The following is a 20,488-nucleotide window of genomic DNA, read 5'->3' on the forward strand; positions in this document are numbered from 1 at the left end:
GGAAAGCCACTGTGCTCACATATTCTTGAATGCACTGAAGAGGTGCGGTACAGGTAACATGAATGTTAACTAGAAAGCTTTGACATGAGTTAGTTATTGTGATGAGCAGATCAAAATCTATTTTGAATTTCTGGAGGAAGGAGAATCAGTGTAGTTTTTATTCTGAGAGGGGATAAAGAAATAAATCAGCCTAAAAAAAATTCAGTTTACCTCACCATGAAGTGAATAGAGAGTAGGATAATCATAAGAACATTTCTTTTTAATAACTTTGTCATACATGGCTTAACTATTTATGAACTGTCCTTAATTTCTACAGGGAAACAGAGTTTGTTCTGCAGGTTATGGCTACTTTTTTCACCTTGTCACCATGCAGACATCACAAGCTCCACTTCTGTCCTTCTCACAGAATGTTGCACATTCTTGTACAAGGTAACTTGGGGGAAGTACATCTCATTCTGGATGGAAGTTTTATGTGTTACTGACAAGGTGGGTATAGGTTTGGGCATTTGCTGAAGATCCACTGATGCTCTTGTGTGCTTTTAAAGATCACTTTACTAGAAAATGATTGATACACAAAAAGATATATAGAATGCAGCCTAATAGATATGGAGATAAATACACACCCATAAAACCATCACTAAAATCCAAGATATAAATATGTTTATTATCTCTAAAACTTCTCCCCAAGACATATTTAATTTTATTATATTCATAACTCTTGACATGAACTCTAATCTGTCAAAGTATTTTTAAGTATATGGTACAGTATTAATAAGTATAAACATGTTGTGGAATAGATCTCTAGTAATCATGTTTCATTATTACAACTTGTGTTTTTTGGCTAATATTTTTTTATTCCCAATCCTTCCCTGAGTTACTGGGATCCCATTCTATTTTCTGCTTCTATGAGTTCATGTAAATGACATAATGTAATGTTGGTTTTGTATTTGTCTTGCTTCATTTATTAAAGTATACTCTGAATTTGCCCATATTATTAGAAATAGCAGAATTTCTATTTTTTCTTTAAGGCTGGATATATTACACTGCTATATATGCCACATTTTGTCATCTGTTTATTTGTCCATGGTTACTCTAGATCTTAGTTACTGCATTTTTTATTGTGAAACCTTAGTAGTGAAAGGCATCAGTTGAAATAGTAGCAGGATGGAGTGTCCCTTTTGTGGCCAGAGAACTCAAGAGGGAGGAAAGTTAAACTTTCCAGAAATCAAGAGCAACTGGCAGAGCCTCTGAGGTGGGAGTGCCTGGCTTAATAGTAGAGAAATGGCTTTGGAGGAAAGCTTCTTGCCTGTGGCTTGCTTACTATAAGATGAGAAGAGACTCCTTGAAAATCTTTGCTGTGTCAAGGGCACAGTCATTTTTTAAGAACAATTTCACAGGAAAACACTTTGGAGTAGGGGATTTAAAACACATGAGGAAAATGCCAACCTCAGATTTACTCAGGTCCTGCTGCAAATCCTGATTCTATTCTTCACAATTCCTTATTTTTAAAGATTCAAAATTGCAAAGTGGAGATAAATTTGTATTAAAAATTTGGTGTAAAAATCAAATATGTATAATCACCCAAAAGAGCACCAGAAATACAGTAGGTACTCAATAGTTGATAACTATAAATAATAATAATAGTAGTAGTAGTAGTAATGCTGATAATGGAAAATCAGACACCGAATGAAATAAAGATTGGGAAAAATTGCTAAGCAGTGGTGAAGTGCAGTTGTGGCTGCTGGACCACCCCATTTGAAGTTTGAGTTAGTACTTGTTTAAAGGTGCTATCGTTATGACATTGAAGGTTTTATCCAGCAGCCCTTGGATAAGAAAGGAAGGTACCCAGAATACTGAAAGGTAGGAAAATTCAGGCAGAAGAAAACTGAAGAAATAGCAAACGTTAGCATCACTCTCCCAAGAAAGGGTGAACATAGAATAGTAAGGGGGCATATTCTAGAGGGCCAGGTAAAGGTTGGCGGACTCCTAGGAAGGCTGTAAAGCTAGAAGTGACACTGCTGGGTTTATCCCCAAAGGACATGAAATCACTCCCATATTTAATTAGCCAGTATTCATGGTAACCAAGGAATGAAGACATTGTTCATTGATAAGTGGACAAAGAAATTATCTCTCAGTTAAACACACACACTTCATCTTTGTCTCTCTCTCCTACACACCCCACACACGTACAGATATACATACATACAGATATACACATGCTATAGAATATTATTCCATAACTAAAAATTAATTTTAGTCATTTCTGACAACCATATGGAACTGGAGGACATTATGTTAAGTGAGATAAGCCTGATGCAGAAAGACAAATAGTATATGGTCTCGCTAGTAGTTGAAGTGTAAAGCTGTTTATCTCATAAAAATTAATAATACTAGTTAACAGATGCTTGGGAGAAATGGTGAAAGAATGGACTGGAAAAAATTTGATTAGTTGATACTAAACTAAATGATATAGGAAAAATAATTTCTGGTGTTGTAGAGTAGAATATGTACAGATAATGATGTATTGGATATTTTTTTAAAATATCCAAGATCTAGGGGTAGGTCCTGACTTCCTAAAAAGGACACCAAAAGCAATAGCAATCAAGACCAAAATAAACAGATGGGACTTCATCAAACTAAGAAGCTTCTGTACAGCAAGGGAAACAATCAGCAAAGTAAAAAAAGAAGTCACAGGATGTGGTTAAAAACTTGCATTTTTTTTAACATATTGGTTACTCAATACTATGTCAATTAACTCCATAACGTTATAAACTGTTGCTGATGTTATGTTGGGGCTTTTAATTGATTGGGATGATACTCTGCCAGCTCTACCTTCAGACCAGAGAAGGTCTCCCCAACAAGCCTTTGAACTTATCTGGACGATAAGATGCTGGACTCTATGCTTGGTATATGCTTGCAATGAAAGAATCTGAACTGAGCTTGAACTGTGGTAATGCAACAAGGTGGAGGAATCCACCGTGGGGGGAGGGCTTGAGGAGGGGTGGAGGGAATCCCAGTACCTATAAAACTGTGTCACATAATGCAATGTAATTAATAATAATAATAAAAAGAAAAAAAACCAGATGAAAGGACTTGAAATATTCTTACCACAAAGAAATAAATGTATAAATTGCTATACATGCTTGCCATGATTTAGACATTTCACAGTAGATGTATATATCAAACCAACACAGAGTACCAAATTAATACATATAATTATTATATACCAATTAAAAAGTAAAAAACAGTTAAAATATTATGTCTTGTCTAATGAAAAAATAGATGTTAGAAACACAGAAATTAGCATATTTCATTCTTTGTTTCTCTTTCTAGGTGTGGCCTCTTTGTATACCCTAAATTTCAGCCACCTTGGAATGATGGACCTGGTCCCACATTACTCCAGTACTTCACAGTTTGGGAAAGTGTAGGTGGTGTCCAGGTGAGTTTTTTTTTTTTTTTAGCTTTTCTTTTAAAATAAAAACTGTCATTTTCTTTCTTATTTATATATTTGTTATGCATCTCTATTTTAACAGAGACAATGTAGATGATAGCACCATCATACAGCCAGTGAAATTTGAAGTTTATGTATGTGGAATAGTGAACAAACAGAACCTTAGCCAGTACTTCAGGTGATACTTAGCCAGTACTTCCTTGGTGGTAACTTTTTGGCCACTCGAAGAGCAGAACAGGATCACACATATTTATAATAAAGAGGGGTTGTACAGACAAATATCCCTTCTTTGCTATCCCTGGTAAGATAAGAAAAAAAGGGTTTTTAATTTTTTGTTTTAGACTTTAGTTTTATTTCAAAGTCAGAGTTACAGAGATGAGAGCAAGAGAGAAAAAGAGTGAGTGAGCAAGAGTAAGGGATAATAAATAGATTCATTGATTTTTTTCAATCTGCCAATTGACTCCTCAAATAATCACAATGGCTGGAGCTGAGCCAATCTGAAGCCAAGAACCTTGGGGCAGTCTTCGCTGTTCTCCCAGGCCATAAGCAGGGAGCTGAATTGGAGATGGAGCACCCAGAACTCAAACCAGTGTCCATATGAAGTGCTAACACCTCAGGTGGAAGCTTAGTCCACTGCATCATGGCACCAGTCCAAAATAAGAGCTCTTAAAGCAATTTAACAGAGGTCACCCAGTTTATGAGAAATGCAATCAGGTACAAATCTGGACTTCAAATACACATTTGATACCCCATATTCTTGTTCATTTCAAGACAAAGCACTGTTTATCATCAGAATACAGAAATGCCAAATACCATTCTCACCTGAAAAAAAAAATCTATCCTCAGACATCTCACTATGTATGTGTGAATACTGCAAAATATATAGAAGTTTCAAATCTGAAATATTTCTGGTTCTTGTCATTTAACTAAGAGACACTTAAACCTTACTTACTTGATGAGTGACTAATATTTTTAGACATTTTCTCAATATTGTTAGAATCTTTGTAATAATTATGCAGTTATTGTAACCCATTTGTAGATTATACTACGTAGGGAATTGAATTACTTGCCAAGGTCCAAGGTCTGAGAATTGCTACATTACAACTCAGGCTAACTGATTTTCCTGTTTGTGGAAGAGTTGAGAAAAATATCCATTTTTCACCATATTTAAATAAAAGCTGTGTGATTCTTTTGGGTGAGAGGAGAATGGGAACACATTCTGACAATTGTATTAGTACCACAATTAGATGCATTTCGTTACTGTATATTAATTTTCTTAGAAGGTCAAGGGGGATACATGTGGAACATGACCTCTGACATGACCGGAAGATCAAGGGAAATAGACTTATCATATAGCCAATGACAATGTCTTTGGTGTGCGTGGGGGTCTGCTGGAAGAACACCCTCTTGCCCTCCCCTTTCTTACCCTTTAAAAGCTATAACTTGTGCATAATAAAATAGACATTCCTCATAAAAAAAACAAATAAATAAAATTGGTGAGTTCTCTTTCCAATATTAGCTTTCAAGATAAGTAAATTTTCAAATCAGTGCATATATGGATGTCTATAATTAGGTAACAACTTTAATGGAACTTCAAATAATTGGTGAAAATGTAATTGAATTTGCTTTATTTTGATGCCCTCAATTTTTTAAATCCATGCATAGGTTTTTCATAACACATTTGTGGGGAGCTTTTCAAAAATTAAATGCATTTTCGCATCAAAATTAATATCCCTTTTAGGTTCATTTCAGAAACGTGTTGTAGCACTCACGAGTTGTCAAGTTTTTTCCTTTAGTTTTTTAAAAATAAGTACTACTGAAATATTTCACAAACTATTAAATACAATATTTGTATTGCAAATACTAAAGCTAATAGAAAGACCAAATAGCGTATTGAATCATGATATAAGAAATTGAGAATACCTTATTTTTACTTAAAAGAAAATTTCTAGTTAAAGATGTGATGGCAAACATGACTCAAATGTGTAAAAGGGTAACTATGTGTTACTATCTGCTAGCCTTGAACATCATGTTAGCTCTAAAGAGAGTTTAACAGAAGCTTAGCAGAAATTCAGTGTTTTGCTTCAGACTACCATAGCTAGATGATGTTTTAGACTATCTTTTAGACTAGTGAGATGTTCAACATTGCCAGGTTGATTTTGCCCCTATTTGGGCAGTGACCCAAGTTGTCATAAATAAATAAATAAGCAAATAAATAAATTCATATTCAGAATCCATAAGTATTTGGAATCCATACACAGTGATTATTTGTAGTCATGCTTAAATTTCTTATTCTTTGAAAATCTCTGTCAATACAAATTTGTAAATATTGCACGGAGGGAAATAAGTATGGGAGTTCTTGGGTGTTGTGTTTTTCTCCATTAAATTTGCGTGATTGGTCACTGAAAGTTTATTTTAGGTTTGTGGAGAATTCACACTGGTGTATTTAATGTTTTGGTTATTATGAAGAGGCGAGAAAATACAGAGATAGTGTTCCTAAATATCCCTCTAGTTAGTACAGGTTGGTACTGACCTTATGGCAACTTTCAGATTCCTATAGTGATTATGATGGACAGAAGCTGCTTAAATATTGTATAGCATGTATATTTATGGTTAAGCAGTATTTAAAGGAGCCAGGAATACTGCAAGAAATAACAAGCTTAAGATGATATATGCTTTTATTTGGTAGATTTTTAGGAGCAGCAATCTTCGTCTGAAAAGCTTTCGAATATATTCATGCAGGGACTTTGGAATTGACATCTTAGAAAATGATGCAAATACTTCAGTTACTGACAGCTTATTAGTGGGTCGTTTTACCCACCAGGTAAGTGCCTTCCTGTGATTGTTTTAGGCAGTCAATCAAAGCAGAATTGTATGCGGTAAGCTCCAGGGTGACCTATGGTATGCAATTTTAATAGCATCCTTTAGTAAATTTTGTATGTAATTGGAAAAAGTAGACTGTTTTAACTTGTTACAGTAATGATATTATTAACAAAATTCAAGAAGAATCAGTTTCAATGTTAGAAATTGTATAAATCCTAAAGGTCATGGATCATTTTTAGAATTTTTATTTGCTCTCAGTTTACCATTATTATGCAAATTCAAAGATGTATTAATTTATCTTTATTTTCTGTAACTTCATATGATTTGGAATAGCGTGATTCCATCTTACTTCTGCTCTGTAGTATACAAAATTTTTACCTAGGCAGTTTTTTCAGATGGTCTTTCCTCCATTTTGAATAAACTTCAAAAGAAAAAGGTAAAATCAAGTAATTCAATTTACATGTTACAGTATGGTATATTGTGGTTTTGTATGTGATTCCCTAACACTCACCTGAAGATGGATTTCTCCCCAGTAAAAATCAGACTACAGGTGATGTCACCATCGCATGGTCATAGCACCAACTCCTTAGCTGGGATGTTCTGGTTGTCCTTTAGGGATGAACACGCTTCCATCAGTCTCTTAAGTTTCAGATTTGTAATAGCCCCCTAGTAGTCTTGCTTTTGTATGAATATTAGGAATCACATTGTGAAAGACATGGATGGAAGGGACCTACACAATTCCTGGGAGGCAAGGAATGCATTGTCCAATTGCACTTTACCTATTGTTGCTTGTGCTTTCATAGGACATTCTAGCTATACATTTTCAAATACTTTTAAATCTTCCAGATTTTCCTATATTTAATTCTGGGCTTTCAAAAAAAAGATTTATTTTTCTTGAAAGGCAGATTACAGAGAGGAAGAAAGACAAAGAGGAAGATCTACCATCATAGATTCATTCCCTAAGTGGTGCAACAGCTAGTGCTGAGCCAATCTGAAGCCAGGAGCCAGGAACCTCTTCCAAGTCTCTCACGCAGTTGCAGGATCCCAAGATTTTGGGCCATTATCAATTACTTTCCCTAGCCACAAGCAGGGATCCTGATGGGAAGCAGGACCACCGTGATTAGAACCAGCACTCATATGGGATCCCAATGCATGAAAGGGAAGGACTTTAGCCACTAGGCTATTGCAATGGCCCTGGCTTTTTTTTTTTCAATTAAAACTTCTTTTTAAACACTAGACAGAGCTACCGTACTCCTAAATGCCTTTATTGGCTAGGCAGGGGTGGGGACAAGAGCCAGGAGCTGGAAAGTCAATCCAGGTCTCCTCAGAGATGGCAGGGGTCCAACTACTTGAGGTATCACTTAACTGCCTTCCAGGGCAGACGTGAACCATAAGCTGGAGTGAGGATGCAAAACTTGGAATTGAACCCAGGTGCTTTGTATGGGACATGGAAATCTGATATTTCAATCCCTGTGCTTACACTTACCTCTCAATCTCTTTTGAGCTGCTACTTTGAGGAGATGTATGCACTGTAGTTCTTACTTTCCACCAGAAGAATTACCATTTTTATAGGTGATCCCTCTCTTTAGTCTCTGTATGCCCCAACTTTCCAAGAGAGGATGGCACCTAGATAGAATTTCTGTGGTGCTGGTAGATCTGAGGCCTTTTCGTTTCCCCCAAAAAAGCCTTCGTGTAGATTCTGAAACGAAAATGTCAATCAAACTGTGCAACTAACTGTCTTGATAAATTAATGTTTTAGTATCTTAATTGATGTTAAATAGGCATCATCATTAATTGTTGAGTGACATAAATTAAATTATAAATTATGACAAAAGGATGCTTATCATGAGATAATCAAAAATAATCACATCCCTGGGGTATGAGCTACCAAGATTGCAGTACAACTAAGGGCCTTTTTTCCTCTGAACAAGTAAGTATAAGACAGGAGCCCCCTGATGGGAAATATTCAGTTGCTTTGCTCCAGATGTCTTAATGTGATCTTGTCATCCAAAAGATAAGACCAGGTATTTGCAGAGTTGACCTCTGTCACAGAGATGATTTAGTTAGAAGACTTGAATTCATACATTATAGAAACAGAGGTTTTGGTAAGTCTTCTGTTAACTCAAGATTGTTGCATAGTACGGTGGAGGCATGACCGTACCTGGCCAAATACTTAAGTACACCTGGAGAATGGCTTTGCCAGTGAACATTTGTTGGTACCTATAGAAGTATTTGCTGACTCATTTATCATGGAAGTCTAGCCCCAAAAGAGTAACTGGGAAAAGGAAATCCATTGGGTAATTACATTTACACTATACTGTTTACTATACCCTCTGTTATTCAAAATCTCCAATAATCCTGGATAGATAGCAAATGTACATCATAATATACATATGTGTAAAATTGATAAAATTATGTATTAGAGCTCTGTTAAATAAGTGGATTTTAGTTGCTATTGACACACAAAATAGTAGTAATGTGAGATGACGAATCTTTCAATTTTCTTTTTTGTAATAGCTGTTTTACCATCTATATTTGTCTTATAACATGTTTTAAAGCTCAAATATACACAGCAAAACTCATCAAATAAATCAAAAATATTAAAGGGATTTGAAAAATAATAGAATCAAACAACTAAGAATGTTTATAGTATTTTAAGATTTGTGGAAATAAATGTATTGCCATATGTCATTTTTAAAAAGACTTTTCAACCTCTGTGCAACTATGATTTTACTTTCTCTTATTTCTACTGTGCTTTTTCAGAAAATTTTTAGAGAATTTTCCCTGTCTGCTCATAGACTTCCCATCCACATGCATTCAGTGATCAGTGAGAGTCATACAAGCAATCATCAGTTTCTGAATGAATCTCTTTTCATTAAAAGAGATTTCCTTTTCCTTCAATCCTACTTACATATGTGCTGGAACTCTCATTCCAAAAATTACCTTTTCATCAGTGTGGGTAACACTGCAGTTAGTCTGGTTATTCAGATTTGTTTAAACCCATTGTCCCAGAATTCTGACTAGAGTGGCTCTTTTTCACACTCAGAAATATTCTGATACAGAGCATTGATTGGTTAATGTAGTCTACCACAAGGAATTTCAAATGTGTTTATATAATGCTAGATATGATTAATTCAGGCTCATTATCTGTTTTTTATGTAAAGGTTTAAAAAGGAATTTTCATGTGTTAGAGCCTTTAAACAAAATCTATTTATTGTGAAAATTTTTTAAAATATATTATTGCTGTCATCATTATTTTCCATGATATTGTTTTGTAAGTTTATGGATACCTTCCTCCCCATTTTCTCATTTCTCCTCAATTTTTCCCTCCCACCATATCTCACTATCTAATTATGGCAGTACAGTCCGTTAGGAACAATTACAGCTTTAACATTCTGCAACTTTAAGTTCATCACTGCATTGTAGGTATAAGCAAAGGTAGAAAATCTAGTATCATACTGTCAAGGTATATTTAATTGTTTCATTGAGAGTTCCCCTTTTCTTCAGGAGTTGACATGCATGCTACAATATATCTTCAGTTCCCAGTATGCTAGTCTCCATTATACAGTTAATCTGTTAGACTACATGTATGCACTATGGATTATGTTTCATGTGGAAATTCTCTTATTTTACTTGTTCATTCTTTTTTTTTTAAATCATAGGAAAGCAAGTGTATGTCAGCTGGGATTAAAACTCCAAAAAGGTGGGAACTAACAATTTCTAACACAACCTTTGCTAATTTTGACCTTGTCAGCTGTGTGGCCATCAGAACCTGTTCGGGATGCTCTCAAGGACAGGGTAAGTTGTTTGAATGGACAGAACAGATGGGAAAGAAGGCCACTAATCAAGCAGATGATAAATGGTTGTAAAACTTTTGTGAATCAATATTTATTTCCATTGCAAGGTTGGATCGGTAGAAAGTGTTGCTCAGATCTAAACAAAGCACTGCAGAAGAGGTCCTCCCACTGTGTCTCTGCAGCTCCTCATGATCTACCTCTATGTGCATCACACTCTTTTCCTGGTGGAGCTCTGCCTGTTCTGGGTTCTATTTTCTTTTTTTTTATTATTGTTTCCTTAATATATCTGATGTAAAAGGGGATTTTAAGGGAGAAATCCTACCTAGTCTCCCACCCACCCCAGGTCCCGGATGTGGGGCATGCTCCGAGGGTCTTACTCAAGTGGTTTTGATAGTTCAACAGTTCTGAATTACTGCCCCTCTCACCATTCCAAGCATGATGAGGTCGTTGAAGAATCCACTGATTGACATAGTCCATCATAGAGTCTCCGTTTGCCCAGTTTTTCACTGCCAACATATAGCTGAGGTGGTTGATTGACTTGTTCTGTCCTCTGTCTTTTGACGGTTAGGGTTCTGTGTCTGGAAGCTCGATTGGGGAGATCCCAGAAGAAACTTTGTCTGAGGTATTCCCAGACCAGATTCTTCTATGTTCTAGCAAGCACAGGGCCCAGCACAGTCCATTGCCCAGATCAGCTGTTGGTTGCAATTGTTGGGTTGGTTCTGTTTCCATCCCTGTCTTCCACTGGAACCAATGGGTGTTGCAGTCCAGCCTGGTTCTGCCCAGCACATGCAAAGCCCTTACACAAACCAAAGTGGGCTGCAGCCTCGTTGGGGTGACCCACAATAACCCCCACCAGGCCCGCCCCCTACCCTGGTTTGCCAGTATGTGTGGCAGACTAGTCCAGTCTGTCCCACATCCCCTTCTGCTCTCATACATGTCAATGGGTGTTAAAACCTTGTTCCATCTAACCAGCTCAACTATCCAGCCTTCACGGATGTTGTTGGGTGTCTCTCAAGCCACCCCTGCCCCTGTCCTAGTGTTTGTGCCCTTCCGCGTGGGGGTGGTAACCCAAGAGGGAGGAGCCCACTATTTCCCTTCCAGAGTACTCCCACTCCCGGATTATGCACTCTCCAGGTGGTTCTGTGGTTTGACTTGACAGAACTAGCCCCCAGTGCCAGTTTCTGCCAGCTGATGCTGCAGCTAAGCCCCAACAACCCTCACCCACTCCAATTGTAGATTGCATCAGTAGGAATAATCAACCCAGCCTGGTTTTTCCCTGATCTAGTCCACATGAGGTGCACAGGTGCTATAGCCGTGCCTAGTCTGGTCTGGCCCTATCCCAGCTCATGTTCTCCAGTTGGAGTAGCTGTCCAGCAAGGGAACCACCCCTTATTCCCCTGCTGGCTCTGCCCCTCCCTTCCTGATTCTCATGTGTGCTGGTTGGGTGCTGCAGTCACTTCTGGTACAGGCAACCTCACTTTGGCATTCTGTGTTATGTACTGCTTTTGTCACTACCAAACCTGGCTCGGCCCACACTCTGCTCCGGTGTTCAGATTTGCCAGTGGATGACGTGAACTTTTTCAGCCTGGTCTTCCCCCAACCCATGCCAAATGTATGCCAGTGGGATACTTTCCATGACCTCTTCTGGGCTGTTTCCTTCCATGCTTCTTGTGCTTACCAGCAGGGTCTGTGTCCTGTCAGAGGAGGAACAGTTCCTAGCAGGAACAGTGGCTTTTCTTAACTGGCCTTCAATCCATTCTGGTTCTTGCTGTTGGATGTTTCAGCCCAGCCACAGCTCATCCATACCCACATATGGCTCGTACATGATTCAGTTGGGAGTTGAGACCTAGCCTAGTCCATCCCACATCTACCCTGGTCCTCCAGAACACCAGAAGGTGTTGCAGTCTGACCCAACCTGGTGCGTCAAGTCCCAGTCTACACTTGAGCCAAGGGAGACTACAACTGTAACCTGATCAGAACGCAGCCCCATTCCAGCTCATGTGCCCCTTAGTGGGAACCTCCACCCAGCTAGGGTGTCTCCTTAGCTCCCCAACCGGGCTTATTCCCAGCCAGTGTTCAGCATGCCAGTGGTTGTTCTGACTTAGCTTGGCACAGCCCCTCACCTGTCACGACTCCTGCCTTAGACACTGTGGCTCAGCGTCCGTGACTCACGCAGACCAGTTGGTGCAAGAACCTAGCTGGGAATGTCTTGTGCTCCATCCTGGTTTCCAATCTTACTTGTGGGCTAAGGTTTGCTCAGTACTGCCTGGTGCGCCCGTTCCATTGCCTTTTCATACACTGACAAGCAGTTGGAGCTACTTTGCCCAGCTTGTCCAACCCCCAAGTCTGGACCACATGTTCGCCAGTGGGAGCTATGACTCGCCAGAGGAGCTTCCCAAGTTTCTCTCCTTGATCCCCTCCCAGACCCAGTTCCCATACATGCCATCGGGTTGTAGACCAGTGCCCAGTGCAGTCCGGCCCTCCCCTTGGCCTTGCATGAGCTGGTGAATGTAGCAGCCCGGCCCACCCCATACCCCACGCAGGATGCACATTTGGGTGCCGCTGCCCCGACCAGTCCAGACTGTTGTCGGTTCTTTAATCTGTGATTGATGGCAGACTCTTTGGTCACACCTAGCTTGGTTCATCACCACTCCATCTCTTGAAATAACCTATGGGGCTAGATTTTCCATAGGGTTTGGCCAACACACCCCCCACAGAATATTCCCCCAGATATGGTTCTCTAGCGTGTTTGTTGATGGCATGGCCCTGCTTAATGTGACCGGTCTCAGCTGGGTCAGTTCTGTTTCTATCCCTGTCATCCACTTAGACCAATGGGTATTGTGGTCTAGCTCTATCCTACCCACTTCATTCTCGGTCCTCACGCAAACCAGTGGGAGCTGCAGCCTACTTGGGGCAACTCCCCATAACTCTCACCAGGCCTGCTCGCTTCCCTAATTCCCATGCATGCAAGTATGTACCTCAGGCTTGTTCAGTCTGTCCCACCTCCCATTAAGCTCTGGTACTTGTCAATGGACATTGAGGCCTAGTTCGACCCAACCAGCCAACTATCCAGCCCGCACACGCAGTGGCAGGTGCCTTTCTGATTAGCAACCCCTGCCTGTATCCTAGTTTTCGTGCTCTCTAGTGGGAGTGATTAGCCACGAGGGAGGTGCCCACTATCTCTCTACTAAGCCACTCCAACTTCTGGATTGTGCACTCACCAGGTAGTTCTGGCATTCAACTTAACAGTATTAGCCCCTGATGCCAGTCTGTGCCATATGATGATGTGGCAAAGCCCTATCAACCCTTGCCCACTCTAATTTTGCTTGTACCATTTGGAACAGTCAGCCGATCCGGGCCCTTCCCCGATCTAGCTCACATGAGGCCCACAGGTGTTCCCCTCACCTGTCTCAGCCTTTGCCTTCAGTGCTGTGGCATAGTATCCCTGCCTCCTGTAGATCAGTTATTGTAAGAGCCTGGGTTGGAATGACATGTGCTCCATCCAGATTTCTGTTCTTTTTTTTTTTTGAGAGCTGAAATTTGTTTGGCCCTGCCCAGTCTGCCCCCTTCCAGTTGCAGCAGCTCAGCCCACTCCACATCCTGTTTTAGGATGCTCCTTCGGGTGATGCTGTCTTGATCTGCCCAGAATGCCATTGGTTCCTTTACCCATAAGTGATGTCAGGTGCCATGGTCACTCCAGCTTAGCCCCTCGCCACCCCAGCTTGCGAGCTAACCTGCGGGACTTGTATATCCACAGGGTTAGGCCCACACTTCCCCCATAGAGTTTACGCCTGGACCAAATTCTCTTGTGTGCTGGGAAGTGTCTTGACCCTGCTAAATGTGACCAGTCCACTGCTCCACCACCCAGTCAAGTAATGGTGCCCTGCTAGACGGGTCCCCCATCCATAGCTTTAGTGTGGACCAGCGTGTAGCAGTCAGTGATGCTCTATGCTAATGGCCCTTCTCAGGATTGTTAATTTGACTGGTGATTCAGTCTGGCTCAAATAGATCTTATCGACACTCCCCTCCGAACAATCAGGCCTCAGTCCCTACGCTTACCTGAAAGTTCCAGGAACCTGTAACTGGGAATCACCCAGAATTCATCTCTCACATACACTAAAGCTGACCTTATTCATAGGAGTCCCTAAGCAGCAATTTCATATGCTAAAACCCCCAGATCTCACCGCCCAAAGCCAAGGACTCAGTCACTGCCTTTCAGCAGTGGTCTTGGCTTGTGAGTCCCCATTCTTGGATCCAGCCCAGCAGGGGCGCCCCCCAGGGTCTGGGTTCTATTTTCATAAAAGCATGGCTCACACATCTCTTTCTCAGAATTTGATGGTTAGTAACTGGAAATCTGGTATATATTAGGCATTCATTAATTGAATTAGTTAATGGTGTTGGATGGGTCGATACGTGGCAATGAACTAACATAATGCAACATTTCCTGCAACAACCAAAGTTCAGGTAGTTAGCATACCATCCAGAGGCTTGATGTGTGTGCAATAATTGTATGACTTTTTGCTTACCTGTTAATCACCTCTTGGAAGTAATGAGAAATACCTCAGAGAACTCATGGGCCAGAGTGGAAAGTGGTTGACAGCAAATCTAGTTGATTTGATCATCAAAAAGGAGCCAAAGCTGCAATTCAAGTAGATGTGTTCTTGTGGTTTGAATCACCAATTTAGATAATTGTGCTTTTTAAAATTAAATGAATAATCAGTAGATCTCCACTTTTTTTCTTCTCTGTGGGCATAAAGATTGCTTTTATTTGGGTAACATTTGTGTTTAAGCTTGTATGAATTATAATAAGTGCTTCGTGGCAAGTACTTAAAAATTACAATTCTTCAGTTCTTTAATGGCTTTGTCATTTCATCATTCATAGAATGCTGAAAATATTCACACTGCTCTTTATGAACTTCTCATTGGATGATCTCTTCATTTGCTTAAAAGCTGGTTTCGGAGTGATGGCATAGTGGTTTGATCACTGCTTAGAATGCTTACCCTGACTCATGTCAGAGTGTCTGATTTTAGCACAGGCTATTCCATTTTCAATGTAGTTTTTACTAATGCCCACTATATGAGTTAGCAGGTGATGGGCTCAAGTACTTCGTTGTCCATCACTTGCATAGGATAACTGGATTAAGTTCTCAGTTTCTGGATTTGGCCTTATACAGCCCTGGCTATTATTGACATTTTGGGGAAAAAGCCATTGATAAAATATTTCTGTCTCTCTGACTTCCAAATAATAATTTAAAAAAATAAATAAGTAAATTTTAAAAGTTTCAACTACTTTCTATCACATGCTTTGCTTAAGAAAATAGAGAGGGCCAATGTGATGAGTCAGTTTGCTAATTCTTCACTCCAAGAGCCAACATTTCATTCGAACACCAGTTCGTGTCCTGGCTGTTCCACTTCCCATTCTGCTCCCTGCTTGTGGTTTGCAAAAGTAAGAGAAGGTGGCCCAGGTCCTTGGGACCCTGCAACTATGTGGAAGACATGGAAAAAGCTCCTGGCTCCTGGCCTTAGATCAGCTCAACTCTAGCTGTTACAGTCATTTGGGGAGCGAACCAGAGAATGGAAGATCTTTCTCTCTCTCTGACTCTTCTTCTCTCTGTGAGTTTGCCATTCCAAGTAAAATAAATAAATAATTTTTTTTTAAAAAAAGAAGAAACTGGAATGGAGAGGATAAAAAAATAATAAAAAAAATAATGGCTCCTATTATCCTGGAACTGTTTCTGTAGGCTCAAAACTAAATGCCATTTTGGGCCCGGCGGCGTGGCCTAGTGGCTAAAGTCCTCGCCTTGAAAGCCCCGGGATCCCACATCGGTGCCGGTTCTAATCCCGGCAGCTCCACTTCCCATCCAGCTCCCTGCTTGTGGCCTGGGAAAGCAGTCGAGGACGGCCCAATGCATTGAGACCCTGCACCCACGTGGGAGACCTGGAAGAGGTTCCAGGTTCCCGGCTTCAGATCGGCGCACACCGGCCCGTTGCGGCTCACTTAGGTAGTGAATCATCGGACGGAAGATCTTCCTCTCTGTCTCTCCTCCTCTGTGTATATCTTGCTGTAATAAAAAATGAATAAATCTTTAAAAAAAAAAACTAAATGCCATTTTAGGAGTGATGAGCTCAGTGTTAGAGTATTGAACAACATCAGTGGAGGGACCAAGAAAAGGGTTAGATAAGATTAGCAGAGAAAGGCTCTATAATATTAATTTTAAATGCACGGTGGAGTTTAAATGTGCAATGGAGAACTGACAGGAGAAAGTTTCCAGGAATCAAGAACAAAATATAAGTATTAGAGATTCCAAAGAATATGTATTGCCAGTGAAACTACATCCAAGTCTAATATACCTGAAATGTAAAATTGCAGGAGTTTATTGTATTAGATGAAGTAGGAAATTGCAAGATTGTGATTTTCATAAACTTTTTAAAGATTTATTTTTATTGGAAAGGCAGATATACACAGAAGAGCAAAGACAGGAAGATCTTCCATCCATTGATTCACTCCCCAAGCGGCCGCAACAGCTGCAGCTGTGCTGATCTGAAGCCAGAAGGCTAGAGCCTCTTCCAGGTCTCCCACATGGGTGCAGGGTCCCAAGGCTTTGGACCATCCTTGTCTGCTTTCTGAAGTCAAAAGCTGGGAGGTGGAAGGGAAGTGGAGCTGCTGGGACTAGAACCAGCGCCCATATGGTATCCTGGCACGTGCAAGATGAGGACTTTAGCTGCTAAGTGCTGCGCTCAGATTTTGTAAACTTTTATGCAAGATTTAATTTACCTACATATAATCAATTTTTATATAGAATGAAATAATCAGAATATGAAATTTTTCATAGATATGTTTTACAGTTCTTAAATGTCAAATATAACATATTCTGACACAAAAATAAATGGATTTAAGATAGTTGGATTAATTCATTGAATGACTGGCATTGCTACATCTCATTTATTCATTTTTGAGAAAACAATGTTTCCAATTTAAAAAGTGATGACCACTTTTAGCTAGATTCTAATACCCTTCTTAGTTTAAGTAGTACTTCAGTTTTATATTAAGCTTATCTGTCTATGAGCCTAGGATGTGAATTATACTTGAATTAAGACCAAACAGAAGGTTAAAATTTAAGTGAGCTCAACTATTGCTTATACCCCGATCTTTAGGAATTAGTGTGGACTCAATTTATTCTTCTAGTAGTACAGGTATATGAATTAGGAGATGATTAACATAGTTTCTGTCTGGTCAGTTTAACTGGTAATAGCAAAGAATCACATGACATTGGTGTTAAAGGATGAGTGTCAGGACTTGTAGTCCTGAAGCTGTAGAAAATGTGTTACTAATTACTAAATTGTGTTTTACTGTTACAAAAATGACTAGTTGATGGTTGGTTTTGAGGGTAAAAGTTTAAAATGTAATATTATAGGTATTTTGGTGGAATGAGACTTACTTCAGAGGAACAGCAGTCAGCAGAAGGAATAAAATATAGTATCTTTATTGTTTTGTAATTTAGTATTATCTGTTTCTGTTCCTTCCTAAATTGGTTTCCCATCCTTGGTATCATAGGCATTAGATACCAAATGATTTTGTTGTTGTTGTGGGAACTGTCCTGTTCACTGTGACATGTTTTGAAACAACTCTGGTTGTTGCCCACTAATACCAGGAGCACTGCCTCCTTACCTCCAAGTATTGCCAGCCAAAAATGATTCTTGTTTATGCCAAATATCCCCTGGGGGTAAAAACTGCCTGTAGCACAAAGTGATTGCCCTGGACCTCAGGCTTCTCACAGCAGGTCTAAGTGCTGCTCTGCTGCCTGTGATGTGCCTGATACACAGTCCCTGATGTTCTTGAGTGAGTAAGCCAAGTGTGAAATGGCAAAAATGTGCAATTTAAGGCACTGAAAAACACTGGTGAACCTTGTTGCTATTCTTGCTAGTTGTCATTTGTGCCCTTGTGTAACAGGCTTTCTATATTCCCATGTACAGGTGGATTTACTGTGAAGAGCAAACACTTGTCCTTTATAAATTCTACAAACCTGGTAGATTTTCCATTTCCTCATGCAGCAATTCTGGAAGATTTGGATGGATCTCTGTCTGGGAAAAACAGAAGCCATATTCTTCCTTCTATGGAAACGCTTCCAGCTTCTTGTTTGGTCAATGCAAGCTTTGGTCAGACTGTTCCTGGCAGCATCTGTCAGGGAGCTGTTCTCTTTCATCGTATGTCTGTTGGCGTGTAAGTAGAACTCACAACATTTTGTAGTTTGTTCTCATGTAAGCATTTATCATTCAGGCTGTTGAGGTATGTTGAAGCAAAATTGCTCTCTAGATTATTTAAAATATTTGGTTCTATGAAAGTGAAAAGAGTATGATTTTAGTGATTGTCAGATCATGAGTTTATGGTAATCTTAGCTTAATTCAAGTATCAGTTTTCAAGACAGTTGGAGCAGATGTCATAGATCATTATTTCTTATTGACATTTTGAGTTATTAGATAATTTTTTAAAGAGTTTCAGGAAGTAAAGAATTTGAGATGTGTTTAAATTGAAATTATTATTAAAAACTTCCAATACCTATTCCCATTTGTACACCTTTGTACCCATTTGTCCTCTCCCCGAGCCCTTTTTTAAGTGTTTAATGTGCTCCAGGGAAGTAATTGCTGATGCCTCCTATTACTTACAGAGTTGCTTCACTCCAGTTCATTTTCCTTGCTAATTTCATGAACTGTTGGATTTGGACAATACATTTCCTATTAATATTGGAGCAAAGGCTCCTTGGCTATGCTACTCTAACTACCATTAAGTCAGCAGCTGGGCTGTTTATAATGCATAATAAGATTCTTGTGTCCTCTTTAATTTATAGATAATGATTTCTGAATGTCTAGGATTCTTCTACCTATTTCAAATTCATTGCATTTATTTAGACACACTTATTTCCTTCCTTTGTTTAAGTGTCCTAACTCCATGAATATTAAGCTGAGTAATTCAGACAACTTTGGCCTCTTATTTGAACAAGCAAACCCAAAGAGCGAGAGTCATTTTTCTCTGGATTGTACTAATTCTTCACTTTAAGTGCATATGGAATCACTATCTTGACTTCTGTTTTGGTAGCCTTAGCAATATTTTGCTATCATTGAATGTCTGAAAGTTTTTTTCCTTTTTTGCTTTCCAGACTGTTTTGTTGTTAATGGACCCAATTTCAGTGACTTATGCAAGGGACAGACATATTTTCATTTCTAATTTTGATTATGTGGGGTATGTCTTTTCCCCTCCTTTCTTAGGAATGTATCCCTACTTTTTGTAGTTATTTTACCAAAATGTCTTTAATGAATGTTTTAAGATTCACAGAAATTAGTGATTTATTTCCTGTAGGCCTTCTTTGTATTAAGATCATGTAGTTAAAAGTGGCAGTAAATTCTTACATAATACTTGTTATTTTTATGATGTATTTATCTTTATTGTAAAGACAGATTTAAAGAGAAGGAGATAAGGAGAGAAAAGTGTTCTATTTGTTGGTTCACTTCCCATATGGCCCTGATGGCCAGAGTGAACTATCTGAAGCCAGGAGCCAAAGATTTCTGGGTTTCCCACTTGACTGCAGTGATTTTGGGCCATCCTCTACTGCTTTCCCAAGCTGTGAATGAGCAGAGAGCTGAATGGGAAGCAGAGCAGCCAGGACGCAAACTGGCACCCATATGGGATCCAGGCATGTGCAAGGTGAGGATTTAGCCACTGGGCCATCATGTGCTTGATACTCTTGCTGTGCTTTAATTTGAGATCTACTTAAGCTGTCACTTGTTAGGCACTTGTCAATGTGGTATTGGAAGGCTCTTTCTGAGCCGCCTTCTTGGTTGGGCATCACCCTTCAAACAGCTTCAGAATGTGTTCTCAACTTGGCAGTAAGTCTTTATGTCACCACTAGGTTTGATTAGGATTGACTAGGTTGAGAAGATGATCCTAATGCCATATTCTAAGTAGATTCAAAAGGCTTCTGCTAGAATGAAAAATTCTTACTACATTTTGTGTTTTTCTTTTGAATAAAGATTAAATGACACTGCGAGGGAAAGATGGATCTTCTTTCCCCACTGACTCAAATATTTCCATGAATAACTGTATGCCTGCTGACTAGCAATCACAATAAAATTCTTTCTTTGAACAACATTAAGTAGCCTTGCTGAAATAAGGCCTCAGAAATTGGGTCAAGAGTCTGAATTGTTCCACTCCACAGAAATCTTTTATAAAAGGCAAAAGATTAATATGATCTGAAGAGACACCTATGATCTGAAGAGATACCAGAATGTGGAATTTTCTTGATTTTAAAAGGGAGAATCCCATGCCTTGGAAATATCTTCAGTTTTTCAGAGGTCCAGATGACTGGACATCCTACTTATATTTAAAATCTTCACATTAATTTACATATTATGGACCATTAGC

At 39.3% G+C, this 20,488-nt stretch overlaps 1 protein-coding gene and 1 non-coding gene across 2 annotated transcripts in view; one reads left to right on the plus strand and one right to left on the minus strand.

Moving 5' to 3' along the window:
* The window catches only part of PKHD1 (PKHD1 ciliary IPT domain containing fibrocystin/polyductin), a 440,412-nt gene that overhangs the window by 205,359 nt on the left and 214,565 nt on the right, over nucleotides 1-20,488 (plus strand). The window contains exons 43-47 of the mRNA XM_058662233.1: nucleotides 317-429; nucleotides 3,334-3,439; nucleotides 6,141-6,275; nucleotides 9,937-10,072; nucleotides 18,046-18,292. Of these exons, the coding sequence (XP_058518216.1) occupies nucleotides 317-429; nucleotides 3,334-3,439; nucleotides 6,141-6,275; nucleotides 9,937-10,072; nucleotides 18,046-18,292 (737 nt within the window). The remainder of the gene's footprint in view (nucleotides 1-316; nucleotides 430-3,333; nucleotides 3,440-6,140; nucleotides 6,276-9,936; nucleotides 10,073-18,045; nucleotides 18,293-20,488) is intronic.
* On the minus strand, nucleotides 20,222-20,332 carry LOC118758342 (U5 spliceosomal RNA). The gene has a single exon (XR_004995640.2). It is a non-coding gene; the product is annotated as a U5 spliceosomal RNA (small nuclear RNA).

Source organism: Ochotona princeps, chromosome 1 (genome assembly GCF_030435755.1).
Source record: "Ochotona princeps isolate mOchPri1 chromosome 1, mOchPri1.hap1, whole genome shotgun sequence".
In the NCBI taxonomy this organism is placed as follows: Eukaryota; Metazoa; Chordata; class Mammalia; order Lagomorpha; family Ochotonidae; genus Ochotona; species Ochotona princeps.